Source organism: Arachis stenosperma, chromosome 2 (genome assembly GCF_014773155.1).
Source record: "Arachis stenosperma cultivar V10309 chromosome 2, arast.V10309.gnm1.PFL2, whole genome shotgun sequence".
NCBI classification, from domain to species: domain Eukaryota; kingdom Viridiplantae; phylum Streptophyta; class Magnoliopsida; order Fabales; family Fabaceae; genus Arachis; species Arachis stenosperma.
Window position 1 is genome coordinate 15,801,894 of NC_080378.1, and position 17,470 is coordinate 15,819,363.

The following is a 17,470-nucleotide window of genomic DNA, read 5'->3' on the forward strand; positions in this document are numbered from 1 at the left end:
GGGAACTGGCACTTGAGAGGGATAAGTGGTGGAAAAAAGAGAAGGGTTAGCATTGCCTTGGAGATCTTGATGAGGCCTAGATTGCTCTTCCTTGATGAACCTACAAGTGGACTTGACAGGTTCACATACCCTTAGTTTTACTTCTTGTTGGGATCCAATTGTGCTTGTTTTCATGCTTAATATTGGGTTTCTAAATTTGTCAAAAAAATTACTAAAAATAGTCAATATTTGATTTAAAAGATACAAAAACTAATAGATGTTTTAGTATTTGACATTTGTTTTAAAAAGTAAGTTTGGTCGGTTCAATACCAAAATAAAAGACAACAAAGAATTGGCTTATTATATGAATTTTATAGATAAAGTTTACCTTTATTTTCATCCTCTAATCAAATAGACAGTATAGAAATATATTATTAGTGAATACTGATTTAATACATGGTAAGTATACCTTTCTTATGGGAAGGTCTATTCCTCCAAATTCAAGGAGAAACAATTTAATGTCTTTAGTCAAATAAGTCATTTATAGTTTCTACCTACTTTAGTCTGAGTGATTAATTAGGTATCAGATTTGTATTTATATTGTAGGTAAGTAACATTACGTGATCCAGTTGATGTATTATGAAGTACAATTATTCAAATCATGCTCCCTTAATGGGAATTTTGTGCTTTGTGGTAGTGCATCAGCTTTCTTTGTGACTCAAACATTATGTGCCTTGGCAAGGGATGGAAAAACCATGATAGTTTCTATTCATCAACCTAGCAGTGAAGTTTTCGAACTATTTGATCAATTGTACTTGCTTTCGGGGGGTAAAACTGTCTATTTTGGCCACGCTTTTGCAGAATATGAGGCAAGAAACTTAAACTCTGCCTCAGTATCCACTCTTGTATTTTTTAACTTTTTTTTCCCTAATAAGGTTTTGCTAATAATAATAATAAAATAAGTATATCTGCAGTTCTTTGCACAAGCTGGATTTCCATGCCCTACTTTAAGAAACCCATCAGATCACTTCCTTAGGTGCATCAATTCTGACTTTGACAAAGTCAAGGCCACTCTTAAAGGCTCCATGAAACTCAGGGTATTCATTCACTTTATTTACACCATAGGATTGGTAGACTAAAAGATACTGAAAATACTTTTTAATATGTCTTTTTTAATTAGTTAAATGTGTATAATAATAAAATCAGGATGATAAATACTTTGATCTCTCATCTCTTGTCAAAAAGTTTTAAGAATAACAAAGTACTTTATATATATATATATATATATATCCATGAAGGTATATTTTTGGAGTACTTTAATTAGTTTTACTTCTTGTTGGGATCCAATTGTACTTGTTTTCATGCCAATTCTCCACCACTGGGCCAATTCTCCACCTGGTAGGTTTCTAAGCTATTGAATATCCTTCATGATGTTGGTATCTCTGGCTACCACCGCTTTGATTTACACTATTGATTGTTATTATTATTACCTTTATTATTTAAGTTTTTTGTACTTATTATTGGTTTTGGGGCACTTAACATTGCCCAAATATCTGTTATTTCTATTCCCTAACCTGCTCTTGATGCTGAATGAGTAACATAGAAATCAAAGAACTATTGATGATCAAAACATAGATGGGCTAAAGAATTTTGATTTGCAGGTACTAAGGAGACTATTGGACTTTGACAAGAAACTTCCTTCTCCTGATGCTCTTCTCATCAATGGGCAAAGAGATTCTGCTGTCTTTACCGGTCAAGCAGGTAATAAATAATTATTAATTAACCATCTCTCCATCTCCATTAATATTAACTATTTGAAACTAAATAAAAATTAAATCAACTATATTTATTTGCAGGGAAGACTTACAAATTCAGAGTGTCCAATGTTAGGTTAACAACATCAATCAACTTCAGGATTCAAGGCCACTCATTGGAACTGATTGAAGTTGAAGGTGCTCACACATTACAGGACACATATGAGTCTCTTGATATTCATGTGGGTCAACTAGTGGTATAGTTGACCAATACACTTTGAGTTTATGTTTTAAATTATAATTGATGTATGGTTGTTACTTATTATTATAGTTGATGTATCAATACATTTTGTTTATATTTTGAATTATATTGACTTGCTTGTGTATAGTACTTTTCTTTTAGTTTGATAATACGATGAATTTGTTTATTTTTTGAAATATTATAAATATTCGAATACAAATTAGATAAAAATTTGTATTAAATCTATATTTATTTTGTATGAAAACAAGTTTATTTTGCAATTAGAAAAATAAAAAAAATTCTATTTTATCTTACTGACGGATTTACAGACGAATTTTCTGTCTGTAATCAGAACGTGAAATGATTTTCCAAAGTTCAAATTACAGACAGAAAATCTGTCGGAAAATTCGTCTGTAATTACAGACGGAAAATTCGTCGGAAAATCAGTCTATAATTACAGACGGAAAATTCGTCGGAAAATCCGTCTGTAATTACAGACAGAAAATCCGTTTGAAAATCCGTCTGTAATTACAGACGAAAAATCCGTCGAAAAGTTCGTCGCCTTTGGGAAATGGATAGAAAATTTACAGAGAAAAAATCCGTTGGTAATTGGTAAAAATCCGTCTGTAATTTTTTGACGGAAAAAAAATTCGTTGGTAAATAATTTTCGACGGGACTTTTACAGAAGGATAAAATCCGTCTGTAATAAAGACTAAATCCGTCTGTAAATTTGTCTGTATTTATTCATTTTCTAGTTATGTGACTTTACCAAATAAAAGGTGAAACATGTGAGTTTTGAACCTTTATCGTTCTTTTAGAGTAGATAACAGTGTAGAGTGTCATTTCACTTCACATATTCGCAAGACATAAATGAACCCGATTGTTACGAGTGACTGTAGTGATTTCTTTGTAAGTTTTTAGTGGATTAAGTTTTTTGGAAAATAAAATTCTAGTAACCTGCAATAGACAATGATAATAATAATAATCACGGAATAATATTAATAATATAATAATAAAAATAATACCCATATAATAGTATTATTATAATAATATAGTTGTAACTTCCCTCGTAATAACAATGTAATAATATATTAATTATATAATAATAATAATAATAATATATTAATAATAACACAATAACAGTATAATAGTAATAATAACAATATATTAATAATAATATAATATAATAATAAAAGTAATAATATAATAAAAATATAATAGTAATAATACAATAATAACAACATCATAATAATAGTATAATAATAATAATAACAACAATAATAACAGTATCATAATAATAATATAATAATAATGTTAATAACAGTAGTATTTAAAATAATAATAATAATAATAATTATAATAATAATAATAATAGTAATATTATATAAAAAAATTATAATAATAACTAGAATAATAATAATAAACAAATAAAAATATTTACGAATAAAATAGACAAATATTTATACATTGAGAATAATACATATGTCCAATAATATATTGTCAGTTAAACTAAAATCACGAACTAATTTAATAAAATTAAATTTAGACAAAAAAATTACCGTACAAAAACTCCCTCTTTCACTACTAGTATAACAAAACTCTCCTCTCCATCTCAATAAGCTTCATGCTTCTCTTTATCAACTTTTTTTTTTTTTTTGCACAAAATACGGACGGAGTGGGTTATATAAAGGCCAAATTTAATCTCCTCACTCATACATATCATACAAGCACGTTTTTGCACACTTGCAAAATGCAAATTTCTTTTTGTCTAAATGTTACAAAAAACAAGCTGCATTTTGATCTGTTTGAGGCAAAAAACAGTTAAAAATTAGAGTTTAAATTACGTTTTGTATGTTATTTCTTTTTTTATTCTATTTCTTTCTGTCAATTGTAGTCTGAATTTTGCAGATATATTAAAGATTAAATCTATATTTTTATCTAACACAATTGTTATCAAACTTAACTCGATAGGTTTAATTTGACCGAAAATCCGCTAACCTGGTTCTTTGGCCAAGTTGAGCCACTCGTGCCCAAGGATTAGACCCAAAAAGATGCGGGTCCGCCCGCTGGATTTTGTAAAAATCGGTGACCCAGCCATTCTATACAATCCGCACTTGGTCATGTTTTTTATAATGATGATTTTTATTTTTTATTTTGTTAGATGGTTTTTTTTATTCTTATCTCTTTTTGTTAGATAACTTATTTTATTTGATTTGATTGTTAGATGATCTTTTTTTATTCTTATCTTTTTTTGTTAGATAACTTTTTTTTATATGATTTGATTTTATCTTTTAATTTTGACGTGTTGTGAAAGCCAACAAAGGCCCACTCTAAAACTAGAATTGAACCTAGATACTCTAAATTATAGTAAAGTATTTGAGCCAACTCAACTACTCTTTATTTTTTGAAAAATTGCTACTAATTTTTTTATGAGAAAAGCTCTACATCCATGTAAAAATTATATGGATGGTATCCAAGTAACTTTCACTCCATGCCCCATACCCCCGTTTGTTTTACACGTGCCTCTTATAACCTATATAACGAATCCTTATTTTGCGTTATCAACGTTTCTCAACATTAACTTTTTCATACAACGTAAACCTCTTTCGCATTCTTCTTCATGTTCTTCTTCTTCTTCATCTTCTCCTTCTTCTTCTTTTTCTTCTTCTTCCTCTTCTTTCTTCTTCTTCTTCTTCTTTCTTCTTCTTCTTCTTCTTCTTCTTCTTCTTCTTCTTCCTCAACCTAATTAAATTCGTTGTTCTCCTCTTTTGCATTTTTCTTCTCTGCAATATGGATCTGGATTGATTCAATGTAATTATCTTCGTCGTTCATCATCTTCTTCATTTTCTTCTTCGATCTGCACTTTTGAATTGAAACAATGAATGAATCAACTTTAAATCAGTTGAATGAGTGCGATTTTGATGATTCTTCTTAAACGCATCAATTTGATGAGGTTTGGATTATTGAATTCTGAATCGAATTTAATAATTTCTAATTTTATTTGAAGTGAATTGAATGGACTGAGGTGATCTACATCTGAATTGAATTCAATTGAATTGATAATATGTAACTGTGAGTAATTGTGAGTGTCAGTAATTATGAGTAACTCTGAGTAAATGTGAGTAACTTTTCGGTTCAATAAGTACTAAAGAGGTGGTTCATCACTTTCATGTTTTCGGTTCGGTCCGCAGAAAGGAGTTTAACAAAAATTAGATCAATATGTCCTGTTTTCTTCCCTAAGCACTATATAATTGTTTCACCGTAATTAAGATTTCGGTTCACCATAACTAAGATTTCAGTTCACCATGAGTACTGTGTTCAGTTCACCACGAGTACTGTGTTCGGTTCATTCTGCACTATTTAAAACTCTTCTTTCTCACCTTCTACTGCTTCTTCACCAGAGAGAGCAGGAGGAAAAGACAATAAAATACAGCAGCAACAACAATAAAAGAATGACGATAGGGTTTCAGGGTTTAGGGTTTTAGGGTTTTAGGGTTTATGGGTTTATAGGTTCAGGGTTCAGGGTATAGGGGTTCAGTGTATTTCAAACTTTCGGTTCGCCCCGTGTATTAATTTCGGTTCACCGTGTTCATGGTTGAGGGTTTAGGGTTTAGGGTTCAGGGTTCAGGGTTTTAGGGGTTTAGGGTTTACGGTAGGGTTCAGGGTTTAGGGTTTAGGATTTAGGGTTTATCATTTAGGGTTTAGAGTTTAGTGTTCAGGGTTTGGGTTCAGGGTTTGGGTTCAGGGTTTAGGGTTTACCGTTCAAGATTCAGAGTTCAGAGTTCAGTGTTTAGGTTCAGCTTCGGGGTTTAAGGTTTAGGTTTTAGGATGTAGGATTTAGGATTTAGGTTTTAGGGATTTAGGGTTTATGGGTTCAGTCTTCAGGATTCTAGTTTTAGTGTTTAGGGTTTAGGGGTTCATAATTTTTTGGTAAACAGGAGAGCGATTTGGATTACTCTTCTAAAATGAATCAAACTGACAAAGTTTAGATTATTCAATTTTGAATTGAATTGAATGGAATAAGGCTTTTCGCAACGGTCAAAAACCGTTGCCGTAGATTGAAAAACTGTTTTCAAAACTTTAGGCAACGCTTTGGTAACGGTTTTTGACCTGTGGTATATGCGGCCGTTACCAATGCTCAAAGACAACGGTTTTTTACCTAAGGAAACGGTAACAGAAAAATCATTGCCACAGTTAGTGGCATAGACAAAGGTTTTGATGGAAAATTTTAAACAACGGTTTTAATCCGTTACTCGATAAGCAACGGTTTAGAACCGTTCCTATTAATATGACAACGGTTTAATACCGTAATTGGATAGGCAACGGTTTTAAATTGTTATAGTTTTATTATTCACATAGCCAACGGTTTTAAACCATTACCGTTGGTGCCAGGTTTCGGCAACAGTTTTAAAACCATTACCAGTTTATAGTCATCTAGGACAACGGTTTTAAAGCGTTACCATTGATGTCATTTTTCGGCAATGGTTTTAATACCATAGCCATTTTATAGTCATCTAAGACAACGGTTTTAAAGCGTTACTGTTGGAGTCGTGTTTTGGCAACGGTTTTATTATGTAGTCATCTTTGACAACGGTTTTAACACCATTGTCTTTTATAACTATTGACAACGGTTTTTTTGTAATATATAATTTTTTATTTACAATAGTTTTCTCGTGAATGAAATTAATTTCTGTTTTTTTAATTATTTAGTGTCAATAAATAATCTAAACTACTTGAATCAAGTCACTAAAGAAAAATAATTGAACATTTTCCATCAAATTTAACTTATAAAAATTGTTGTCCATAATATCATCTAAGTTTAAAAAAAATATAATAACAAATGAGAATTGAAATAGCTAAGTAGCAAATAGTCATCATGTCCACAAGTTCATGACTTTTACTCTGTAACATTTGTGTAAATTAATGGACAAAAATCTAAATTCCTTGCCACTGTGTCCAAAAATTTGCTCAAGTTGTTTACAGCTTCATCAGTAGGACCAATTGCCTCTCCTTCAATATCTAGAGTAATTTCTTCTCTATCTTCCAACTGTCTTACATGAATCTTCAAGCATTGTGTAGGTCCTCGTGTTTTCTTCACTGTTGTCTCTATACAAAGATACTAATTATATACCATCCCTCTTATTGATTTAATTTATAAGATATTTAATTGAAAAAAAAGAACAAATTAAAACAGCCATTAACAAGGATAAAACATCACTATACAATTTGAAACCGTTCATTCCAGGCATCAGCAGCAACCAAAAAGTTCAACCTAAATCAACTACAAATCAAATATAACTTCCTAACCACCTATAATCCACAAAACATGCATAACTAAACTGACTAATTTAACCAAAACTGAACAAACTAATTAAACTAAAAAAATATAAACAGGGAAAAAATTGAGAACCTGCAGAAGAAGTAGAAACAGAAAATGGAAAGGGGAGGGAGAATGGAGGCAGAGCAGTGGCGACCCAGAGGCGGCTACTGGTGGTGCACGGTGGAGGATGAGCGCAGAAATAGGAGAACAGTGGCGTTTTTGTTTTGGTTGCGAAGATAGGGGAGGGCAAAAATGGAAGAAGAAGAAAAGAGGAGAAATGGAAAGAAGGAGGTGTTTTCTTCACTGTTGTCTCTATACAAAGATACTAATTATATACCACCCCTATTATTGATTTAATTTATAAGATATTTAGTTGAAAAAAAAAAGCACAAATTAAAGTAACCTTTTGAGTTGAATTTGGTCACAAAACAAAACTAAAGTAACAAATTACCAAATTCGATTCACAAATTGGAATTCAATTAACACACAAATTTTTAGAAATTTTGACAGTACTCTGTTAGTAAATAGGACGTTTCTGAATTTAATCAAACAGCAAAATCAACCCATTTGAACTCACTAAAATCAAATCATCACTAATCAGCACTAAAATCAAACTGCAGCAAGCAAAAATGACAATCAGTAGCAATATAAAAAGTTAGCATAATAATGCCATCATCATCATTGCTCAATCAAAACAAGGCATGAAATCAGCCATTAACAAGGATAAAACAGCACTATACAATTTGAAACCGTTCATTCCAGGCATCAGCAGCAACCAAAAAGTTCAACCTAAATCCACTACAAATCAGATATAACTTCCTAACCACCTAATTTGAATTGAATTTAATGGACGGAGGTGTACTGAATTGAATTGAATTGAATTGATAATATGTAAATTGTAGGCAGAGTTATTTGAATTTGATTTTATATAATGGATTATGTTTTGTTCACTAAGTACTATACAATTGTATTGTTTTCGGTTCACCATGAGTAATATGTTCGGTTCACCATGAGTACTATGTTCGGTTTATTTTCCAGAAAGCTGTTTGAATTTGATTTTATATAATGGATTATGTTTCGTTCACTCAGTACTATACAATTGTATTATTTTCGGTTCACCATAACTAAGATTTCGGTTCACCATGAGTATTGTGTTCGGTTCATTTTGCACTATTCAAAACTCTTCTTCCTCACCTTCTACTGCTTCTTCACCAGAGAGAGAAGGAGGAAAAGACAAAAAAATACAACAGCAACAACAACAAAAGAATGACGATAAGGAGAAAACACGTGAAGAAGAAGAAACGCGAAAAAGGAGGAGAAGGAGGAACACGAAGAAGAAGGCAAAGAAGAAGAAGACGCTCCGTGCATAAACGAGCGTGAGAAGAAGAAGAAGAAGAAGAAGCGTGTGGGAGAAAAAGCGTTGGGCGATTTCGTGTGTAGTGGGCACGTGTATTTCTCGTTTCATTTAATGGTATTGGATTTTTTTAGTGTTTGGCCAACTTGATTACATGGTTACATGGATGTGTAGCATCCCCTTTTTCATTAATTAGCTTCAACTATTGACCTTAAAATTTTATTTTCTTTATATCAATCCTATCTTTCATATATCTTATTATTTTATTTATGGAATTCGTATTATCTTTTATATGAGCTCTCCTTTTTGTTAAATTTTATTTGATATTGTGCATTTTTATAAGTGTAGTTTTTGTATATTATATTTATTATTGTTATTTTTTTATAATATGATTTATTGATTTCATTAGATAGAACAAATTAAACAAAAAATTAATTATAAATAATAATAATAGTAAAAAATTATAGCATACTAAAAAAGAATACTAAAAAAATTTTAAAAAATTATATAAAAAAACACTAAAAAAGTATAAAAAAATTAAATATACTTAAAAAACACTATAATTTAATATTATATATTTTTTAGTAATTATATATCTAATTTTAACTAATATTATCCAAATAATTTATTTTATAAAAATTAATTTTAATTTAAAATTACCAAATATAAATCATATTGGCACAAACTCACTTCTACTCTAAATCAATTTTACAAAATCACACTCATTAAACTCCAATTTCATAAACCCCAATTCAAACGTACACTAATATCCATGGTTTTAAAAATTAGACCGGATTGATCAGTCGGACTGATTCACTGCAAACCAAAAATTATAACGGTTTGATTTACATGTAAAAACGGTTCTGATAAAAACTGGCAGAGAACTTTTGAACCGGTAGGAACTGGCCGGTTCGAAGGAAACGACGCCGTTTCAAAGAAGAAAAGCTCCCTTTAGAGTTCAGACTTTCACTCTCGTCTCTTCGCGTGACCCCTGCCCCTTCCTTCCTGAATCTGAAAGCAACCCTAGCCTCCAAACTTCAAAGGCTCAAACGGTAACCTTAGCCTCCACCACCGCCATTGTCTTCGTCGTGGTAGGTTTCGTCGTCGTCTTCGTCTTCCTTTTGTCGCGTTCGTCTTCGTCTGCCACTCTGCTCTATGGTCGCCGTCATCCTCGTCTCCCCTCTGGTCGCCGTCGCCGTCGTCTGCTCGGTGCAGGCCAGTTCTCAGTGCTCGCGTTGTCTCTTTTTTGCGTCGCGACAGCACCGCCGTGCTTGTTCGCGGGGTCGCGGTGGAGCACACCCGAAGAACCATTAGCGCCACCCTCGTTCATCGCGCCACCACCGTTCGTCGCACCTCCGTCCTTGTTGCCATTCACCGAGGCACCGACCTTGGTGCCATTGCTTCGCTCCGCCGTGCGACAACAGATCCGGTGAGTTTTGCTCAATTGAATTTCTTAGGTCTAAACTTTCAATGTGTAGTTCTTTTACTTCTTCCACTGCATTTCTGATTTTCCAAATTTGGCATGAAGTTTTTTAGTTGATGCAGTTGGTTCTGCTGTTGCCGAATTTGTGTTGCTGCTTCATTGTAATTACTAATTTGTAATCATTTAATTTCTGTTGTTGCTGATTTTGCATCTGAAATTGTGGTTGGTGATTGCTGAATTGTTGCTTGATTCTAGCAAGATTGAATGATTAGCTATGATTCCCTTCTATATCTAGTTGTTCTGAACTCTGTATTCTTGGTGTTATTGAATCATTGAATGCTTTTTTTTTTGTTAATTTTTGGAAAAAGGTTATTAACTTTTGTTAAAATTATGCTGAGATTTTGCTAAAATTGTGATTGGCTGAAATTCTTGTTAATCTTTATTAAAATTATATTAAAAATTTTGTTAAAATTTTGTCGGAGCTTTTATTTGTATGATCAGTCTTTTGTTAGAGAAGAAATAAATTTGTCATATTTGTTTTTAATGAAGAAATAGATGAATTGAAATAACTCAATTAACTAAATGAGTAGATGAACGAATATTTGTTATTGGTTTGGTTAATTCAATGAATTTCTTTTGTTTTTTGTGACTTTATTAATGAGTTCAATAGTGATATAATGATTAATGATGACAAATTGTTAATAATTGATGAGTTTAAAAGTTATATTAAATTTTGATTGATGTAGTATTTTAAATTTGGAAGACATTTTAAGGCTTATATTTGACTATAACTATATTTGAGGTGTTTATTTATAATATATTTTTTATTTTATTATAAAACGATTTTTCCAGTTGAACCATAGTTGAACCAGTTGGACCAATAAACTAATGAACCAGTAGCTAAAGCAATTCGATGACCAGTCCGGTTTTCAGAACCTTGCTAACACCCTAACACCCTCAGAAGTCAGAACGTCTCCCTCTTAGACTCAAACTTCTATCTTCTCTCTCACTGCCCATCCCACTAGTCTCTCTCTCAATCTTACCCGAGTCTCGTCTCAGTTACACTTCACTTGGCGTCTCGTCGTTCGTCTCGCGGCCTTCCTCGTCGTCTCACTCAAGTCTTGTCCCTAGGCTCCTCGTCGCCCGCGGCAGAGGCAACTCCTGGGGTCGTAGCTTGCTTCATGCCTCTTGTGGGGTCGTCTTCTGGTTTCTGCTCGCCGTCTTCTGGTTTCTGTTCGTCGTCGTCGCCGTGGACTGTTAGTAAGTCCCCTGTGATCTCTTTTCCATATTTTCCTTCTCCCCGTATTTTGAGATGTTGCTGAATTGCTAAACTCAATTAATTTGCTTTGTTGTTGATGTTAATATTGCTGTAAATCATGAATGAACTAGGAATTGTTGAATTTGTTGTTGTAAGTTGAATTTGCTGCTGAATTTGTTGTTGTAGGTTGAATTTGTTGCTGAAAATATCAGCGGGATAGTTTTTTGGTTGATGAAAATCATTTCTAAGTTGAATTTGTTGCTAAGGATCACTGAACCTAGAATTTGTTGCAGTCTTGTCGAAATGATCACTTAGCTAAATTTTTTGCCGCTGTAAATCATCTTGGGAGCTAAATTTTTTGTTGCTGAAAATTATCATAGTTGAATTTGTTGTTGAAAATTATCAATGAGCTGAATTTGTTTCCAGAAGAATAGATTTGATTTTTAGTATTAATTGAGTTGATTCTTACATAGGCAATATTGATTTGGTATAATTAGTTGAATTTAGTTTTTAATTAGTTGGTAACAAGGCTACGGAAGATATAGATGCAAATAAAAAAGAAGTCAATGTTGGTCAAGCTCCAAATTTGTCCGATATAAAGATATAGATGCCGATTTTGAGATCACTCCTTGGACTTCATTTACGTATTGTGTTATGTTTTGCTCTCTTCATTTAAATTAAGAAAGTATTTTATACTAGTGAGTAGTTTATTTTTTATTTTTACATCATTAGTTATGTTTAAGAATTGATACTTGTTTATTATTAATATGGTTGTGAGGCATGCTTTTGAATTTTGAATTTTAAGCTTATTTTTTGTAATTTTATATTTATATTTAATTGTGACCGGATTAACCGGGTCAACCAGTAACCTATCGGTTGAACAAGTGACCCAGTCGTATAATCGGATCGATTAACGGTTTGGTCCTTACGAATATGCCTAACACACCATGATACAGTAAACGTGAATTACACAATTTTTTATGATTATGCTACGTGTACACCAAAATCAGTCACCAAAATCAGCCACAGTATAAAATACATGTTGAAATACAAATACACATTGAAAATAAATTAAACTACATGTATTTATATACAAATACATTGGTAGCTGTTTTTAGTGTACGAATAACATTTTGACTTTTTTATCCATTCTTAATTAATTTTTGAGAAAATAGGTGTTTCAATTAAAAACAAATGAGAATATGGTTCTTCAATCAGAGAGTTTAAGAGGTTCTTTAGTACTTCCTCAGCCACGTTCCTCCTCATCTCGAGGCCACTGCCGAGCAGGCTCGCCAGTCCGCCGCATGGTCTCTCTCTTTTGCTTTCACGAAGCCACTGATCAGGATCGCAGGTTCCTTGCGTTGTCTATCTCTCCCTCTCACAAAGCTGCTGCCGCTGTCGTCTCGCAGGTCCATCCCCCTTTCTCGTTGTTCGTGCTCCTTCCTTGTTCTTCATCAAAGATTGTTGTTCTTTTCATCTTATTTATTGTTTTTATTCTAAACTAATTGATTCTTATGATGTTAGTATTAAGATTGATTGTGCTCTGTTTTTGTTTTATCTGTTATTTCTTATTTGGGGAATTTCATCAAACATGTTCTGCTCTATGCATTGCAAAAATATGCTTGTGGTTGTCATGGTTTTGTGATTGCATTACACAATTATTTATTATTTCCTTGCTTTTCGAACTAGAGTTGGTTGATTTGAGTCAGGGAAGTTATGAGGAGAATTTTCACTCTCCACTATGATTGAACTCTGCTTCTCTTGTCTATGGCTCTCTTTATCTAGAAGTGTGGTTAGTCACTAGAAAAGACTAGTGTTATAGTAATTCCTCATGTGTAGGAACATAGAAGTGTTAGATTAGACTAAGAAATTGTAAAAGCAAGTCACGTCATTTACTTTGTTTCCTTATTGTATCTGAAAACTATGATGACTTGTTTTCTCTCAATGTAACAAGTAGTGACAACAATGAATACTCACCTTCCGATCTTAATTACCATTCCACCAAAATTGTAGTGCCTCATAATGCTTGCATAATATTACATGTGGTGTTTCTCATGTTAAGCATACAACATTTAGCTGATTAGAGTAATCTTTATTCAAGTTTTTAAATCCAAATGGAGGATTCTTTGGGTTGACTTGAGCTAGAGCCATAGATCAAATAGCCTTTCTGATATTCAGATTGTCTGAAATAACAAGGAAATAAATACTTAGTTGATTAGAGTCATCCTTATTCAACTATTTGTTCTTATGCTATGTAAAATCAAGCAACACAATTTATATCAAGCACCAACTTATGAAGCTAATAATAAGTAGTAATACTAGTGCTATCATTTGTGGAGGTGTGCTCTCAATTTGTGTGTGTGAAGTACAGAGTGTGAAAACTGAAGTGAGTTGTGCACTATTTGTGCAGTGCAGTGCAGTGAAGAAAATTCACGTGAGTGAGTGGCAGAGAGATCAAATAAACAAGACTGAGGTTGCTTATAGGTGAGCTAGTAAAAATATTAATGTATGACATACTGGCTTGCTGAGGAGTTAATTATAAGTATGAATTGTGTGGTCCCTTTAAATTGGATAATAAAAAGGTAAAAATCCAGTTTTAGTACCTTCTATTAATGTATAATATTTTGATTTTGTAACGTGGACTACTTATCTTCCAATCTTTGTGGTAAAGATTTTTGTTTTCTGAGTGTTGCTCTCAAGTTATTGGCTTTCCTGGGTAGAGCACGGGTGGTTACAAAAACTAGCCTTTTGATATGCTATCGTGGGGCCATCTCTTTGGGAGTTGAGTTATTCTTGGTTATGGGATCTTTCTTGAGGATGCTAAACTTTATGTTTTGTAGCCTGATGGACATAGTGTTAAGCCCTTGAGTTAATAAATCTGTAATAACACAAGGTTGCTTTGTGCTGAATATGTTACTTTTAAAGATGTCTTTGCATTTGGTGGTTATTTAAGAAATTCTGAAGGCACTCCCTTATGATACTTGATTTACCTTGAATTCTTTTGTGTGAACACCTTCATTAATGAATTATTTGTGATACTTTCAATGGTGCTTGTTTTAAGGATTTAGGATTATTCCTTGCAGGCTTGGAAAAATTGATGATGTTAGTTGTTTTTCTTTATTGTTTAGTGTTTACAGTCATTTAGGGACTAGAAAGATTAAAATTTTTCTGTTTGACAATTTTGTTTTATGATCCATTTTGTAATCTATTTGAGAGGTGTTCTTTTCTATATTATTCTCCAGGTTATGCTGTTATGACAAGTGAAGATTCTTGTTCATTGTGTGTTCCTATCCATAAATTCAATGGATATGGAGTATGGGGGCCTATGACAAAAGAACTCAGGCCAAAGTTTGATGCCTTTACATTTCAAGTGAATTCTCAATTCGGCTTTCATATTCCAGAGATTCAGATTTAATATCTGCTTGTGTGCTACCCATGGTTCGTAGACTTTCATCCTATTCTTCCAATGAGTTCATTCTTTCACTATCAACCTCCAAAATTTCACCTTTCTCAAAAATTTCAATTTTATCAACATCATCATTATCATCATTATCATCATCATCTTCTTCTTCTCCTCCGCCTCCTCCTCTAGTCCCTGATCATGTCTCTCATTGTAAACCAATTTTTAGTCCCTTCTACCATCTCCTTCCTCATACCCAAAACCCTAACAAAATAGTCAACCTCATCTCTTCAACCTTGAAGCAAAAAAGTCCCAACCTTTCACTTCTTCAGAATGATATCAGAGCTATTCTCCCCAAATTGGGTGCCAATCAGATCTCAAGGATCTTACTTAGGTCCCAATCAGATTACTCTTCAGCTCTCACCTTTTTCAATTGGGTTAAGCATGATTTGGGTATTATACACACTGTTCAGAACTATTGCATAGTTATTCACATACTAGCATGGTCTGGAATATTCTCTGAGTCCATGAATTTGTTGTCTGAATTGATACAATTGGTTGAGGTTCAGAGTTTTGCCCCAAATGAAGACATTCATCAGAATTTGGCTGTGTGTGCTGAAAATTGTAATTGGAATCCAGTGATCTTTGATATGCTTATCAAGGCCTATGTTAAGGTTGGTATGATTGAGAAGGGTTTAGAAACTTTTCGGAAGAATGTTGAGGCTTGTTTTGTGCCTAGTGTAACTGCTTGCAATTGTTTACTTAGTGGTTTGTCTAAGTTTAACTATGATGGTTATTGTTGGGAAGTATATGAAGAGATGGGAAGACTTGGGATACATGGGAATGGTTATACTTTCAATATTTTGACCCATGTTTTGTGCAAAGATGGTGATTCGGATAAGGTGAATGGGTTCCTGGATAAAATGGAGGAAGAAGGATTTGAACCTGATTTGGTGACATATAATACACTGCTTAATAGTTATTGTAGGAAAAGAAGGTTGGAGGATGCATTTTATCTTTATAAGATCATGCACATTAGAGGTGTGATGCCTAACTTGATTTCGTTTACGGCCTTGATGAATGGCCTTTGTAAGGAAGGGAAGGTCAAGAAGGCTCATCAACTTTTCCATCAGATGGTTCATAGTGGGATAGATCCAGACATTATTTCATATAACACTCTCATAGGTGGTTATTGCAGAGAAGGAAAGACACAAATGTGTAGATTGCTATTGCACGAAATGGTAGGAAAAGGGATTTGTCCCGACAACATCTCTTGTCGGCTTGTCATTAAAGGATATGTAAAGGATGGAAAGTTGGCATCTGCCTTGAATTTGGTTGTGGAGCTTAAGAGATTCAGAGTTAAGATTCCTGAAGATTTACACGATTATCTTCTAGTTGCATTGTGTAAAGAACGTAAACCGTTTGCAGCTAGAAGTCTTCTGCAAAGGGTATCCGAGGATGGTGGCTATACACCTAAAGTGAGTACCTATAATGAAGTTGTGGTGTCTCTATGTAAATTCAATAATGTGGAAGAGGCAATCGCATTGAAATCTGAGATGGCAAAGAAGGGCATGAGTCTTAATCTCAGTGCCTATGGAGCTATTATACGCTGCTTGTGCGAGGCAAACAAGACTATGGAAGCTGAAGGTTTGTTGGAGGAAATGGTTTGTTCTGGTATTCTCCCTGATCTAGAAATATGCCGAGTGTTCGTAAATGGCTATTGCAAAGAACGAAATGTCGAACAAGCTGTTTTGTTGCTGAACTTATTTGCTAAGGAGTTTCGAGTTTATGATACCGAAAGCTACAACGCAGTTGTCAAAGTCTTTTGCGAGGATGGTAATGTGGCCGAGTTGATGGAGCTTCAGGATAGGCTGCTCAAAGTTGGGTATGTTCCGAACAGCCTAACTTGTAAGTATGTGATCCAAGGATTGCAGAAAACTATGGTACTAGATAATGAGTTATTGGACCAAACCATGCTTGAAACCTAGTAATAGTATTGTCCTAATCTAGGATTGTACCCCTCCCACTTGGCCAATTTTTTAGCCATGAATGCCCCAGGGCAATTCTTAACAATGTCTCAGCAAAATTCATAATTTAATTATGAGAGATACATAAACATAATTATACGAATATATAGATATATAGATGCTTATCTATATATTGTTTATATGGCAATATTATTATGCTGTTAGTTATTTTTGACGTAGTAATATTTTTTATGAACTTAAGTTTTTTCAATTTAATTTTGACACCAATATTATCTGTCCCAAAAATTTCATTTTAGTATATAATTATAGATTAAAAATATAATAGTATATTTTGTGAGCATCTAATCCTCTAAAACTTTTAGTCACCCCAAAAAAATCCTGCAAAACTATTGAAATGCCCGTTCCTCATAATATACCGCCATGCATGATTCACGTTAGTAACTTTAATTGTGCTTGATATAATTAATCAAATTTTGTACAATCATTGTGAAAGAAAAGTTTCAATTAAAGAATAACATATTAAAAGTTCTATTCTTTTCACAAGATGTGTGTGTGTGTTTGTTTGTTTGTTTATTTTTTCTCTTCTTTTGTTTAACTTACTACAAAGATCAGTTTCACATTTGTATAAATTTTGTAAAATAACCAAAAATAGGTTTTCAACTTTAAAAAAAAAAAAAAAGATTAGTTTCCGATTAAATTCAGTTTTCAACTTTGCTTTTCCTTTTTTTCTTTCACATCATTGTTTACAGTTTT

The 17,470-nt window shown here is 33.0% G+C and overlaps 1 protein-coding gene across 6 annotated transcripts; it reads left to right on the forward strand.

Moving 5' to 3' along the window:
- The first annotated feature begins 9,632 nt into the window (after positions 1-9,632).
- LOC130962002 (pentatricopeptide repeat-containing protein At5g40400) lies at positions 9,633-16,912 on the forward strand. Of its 6 annotated transcripts, none has more exons than XM_057888071.1 (4): positions 9,633-10,077; positions 10,924-11,331; positions 12,498-12,738; positions 14,572-16,912. In XM_057888071.1, the coding sequence occupies exon 4, from the start codon at positions 14,765-14,767 to the stop codon at positions 16,715-16,717; it is 1,953 nt and encodes a 650-aa protein (XP_057744054.1). In that variant the 5' UTR covers positions 9,633-10,077; positions 10,924-11,331; positions 12,498-12,738; positions 14,572-14,764; the 3' UTR covers positions 16,718-16,912. The 6 variants fall into 6 exon arrangements, with proteins under 6 accessions (XP_057744054.1, XP_057744053.1, XP_057744057.1 ...); XM_057888070.1 differs by having other exon boundaries at positions 12,505-12,738; XM_057888074.1 differs by having other exon boundaries at positions 11,131-11,331; positions 12,505-12,738.
- Positions 16,913-17,470: the final 558 nt, after the last annotated feature.

Excerpts from the sequence above, each read along its gene's own strand:
- LOC130962002 (XM_057888071.1), top strand. The coding sequence starts at position 14,765 with ATGGTTCGTAGACTTTCATCCTATTCTTCCAATGAGTTCATTCTTTCA.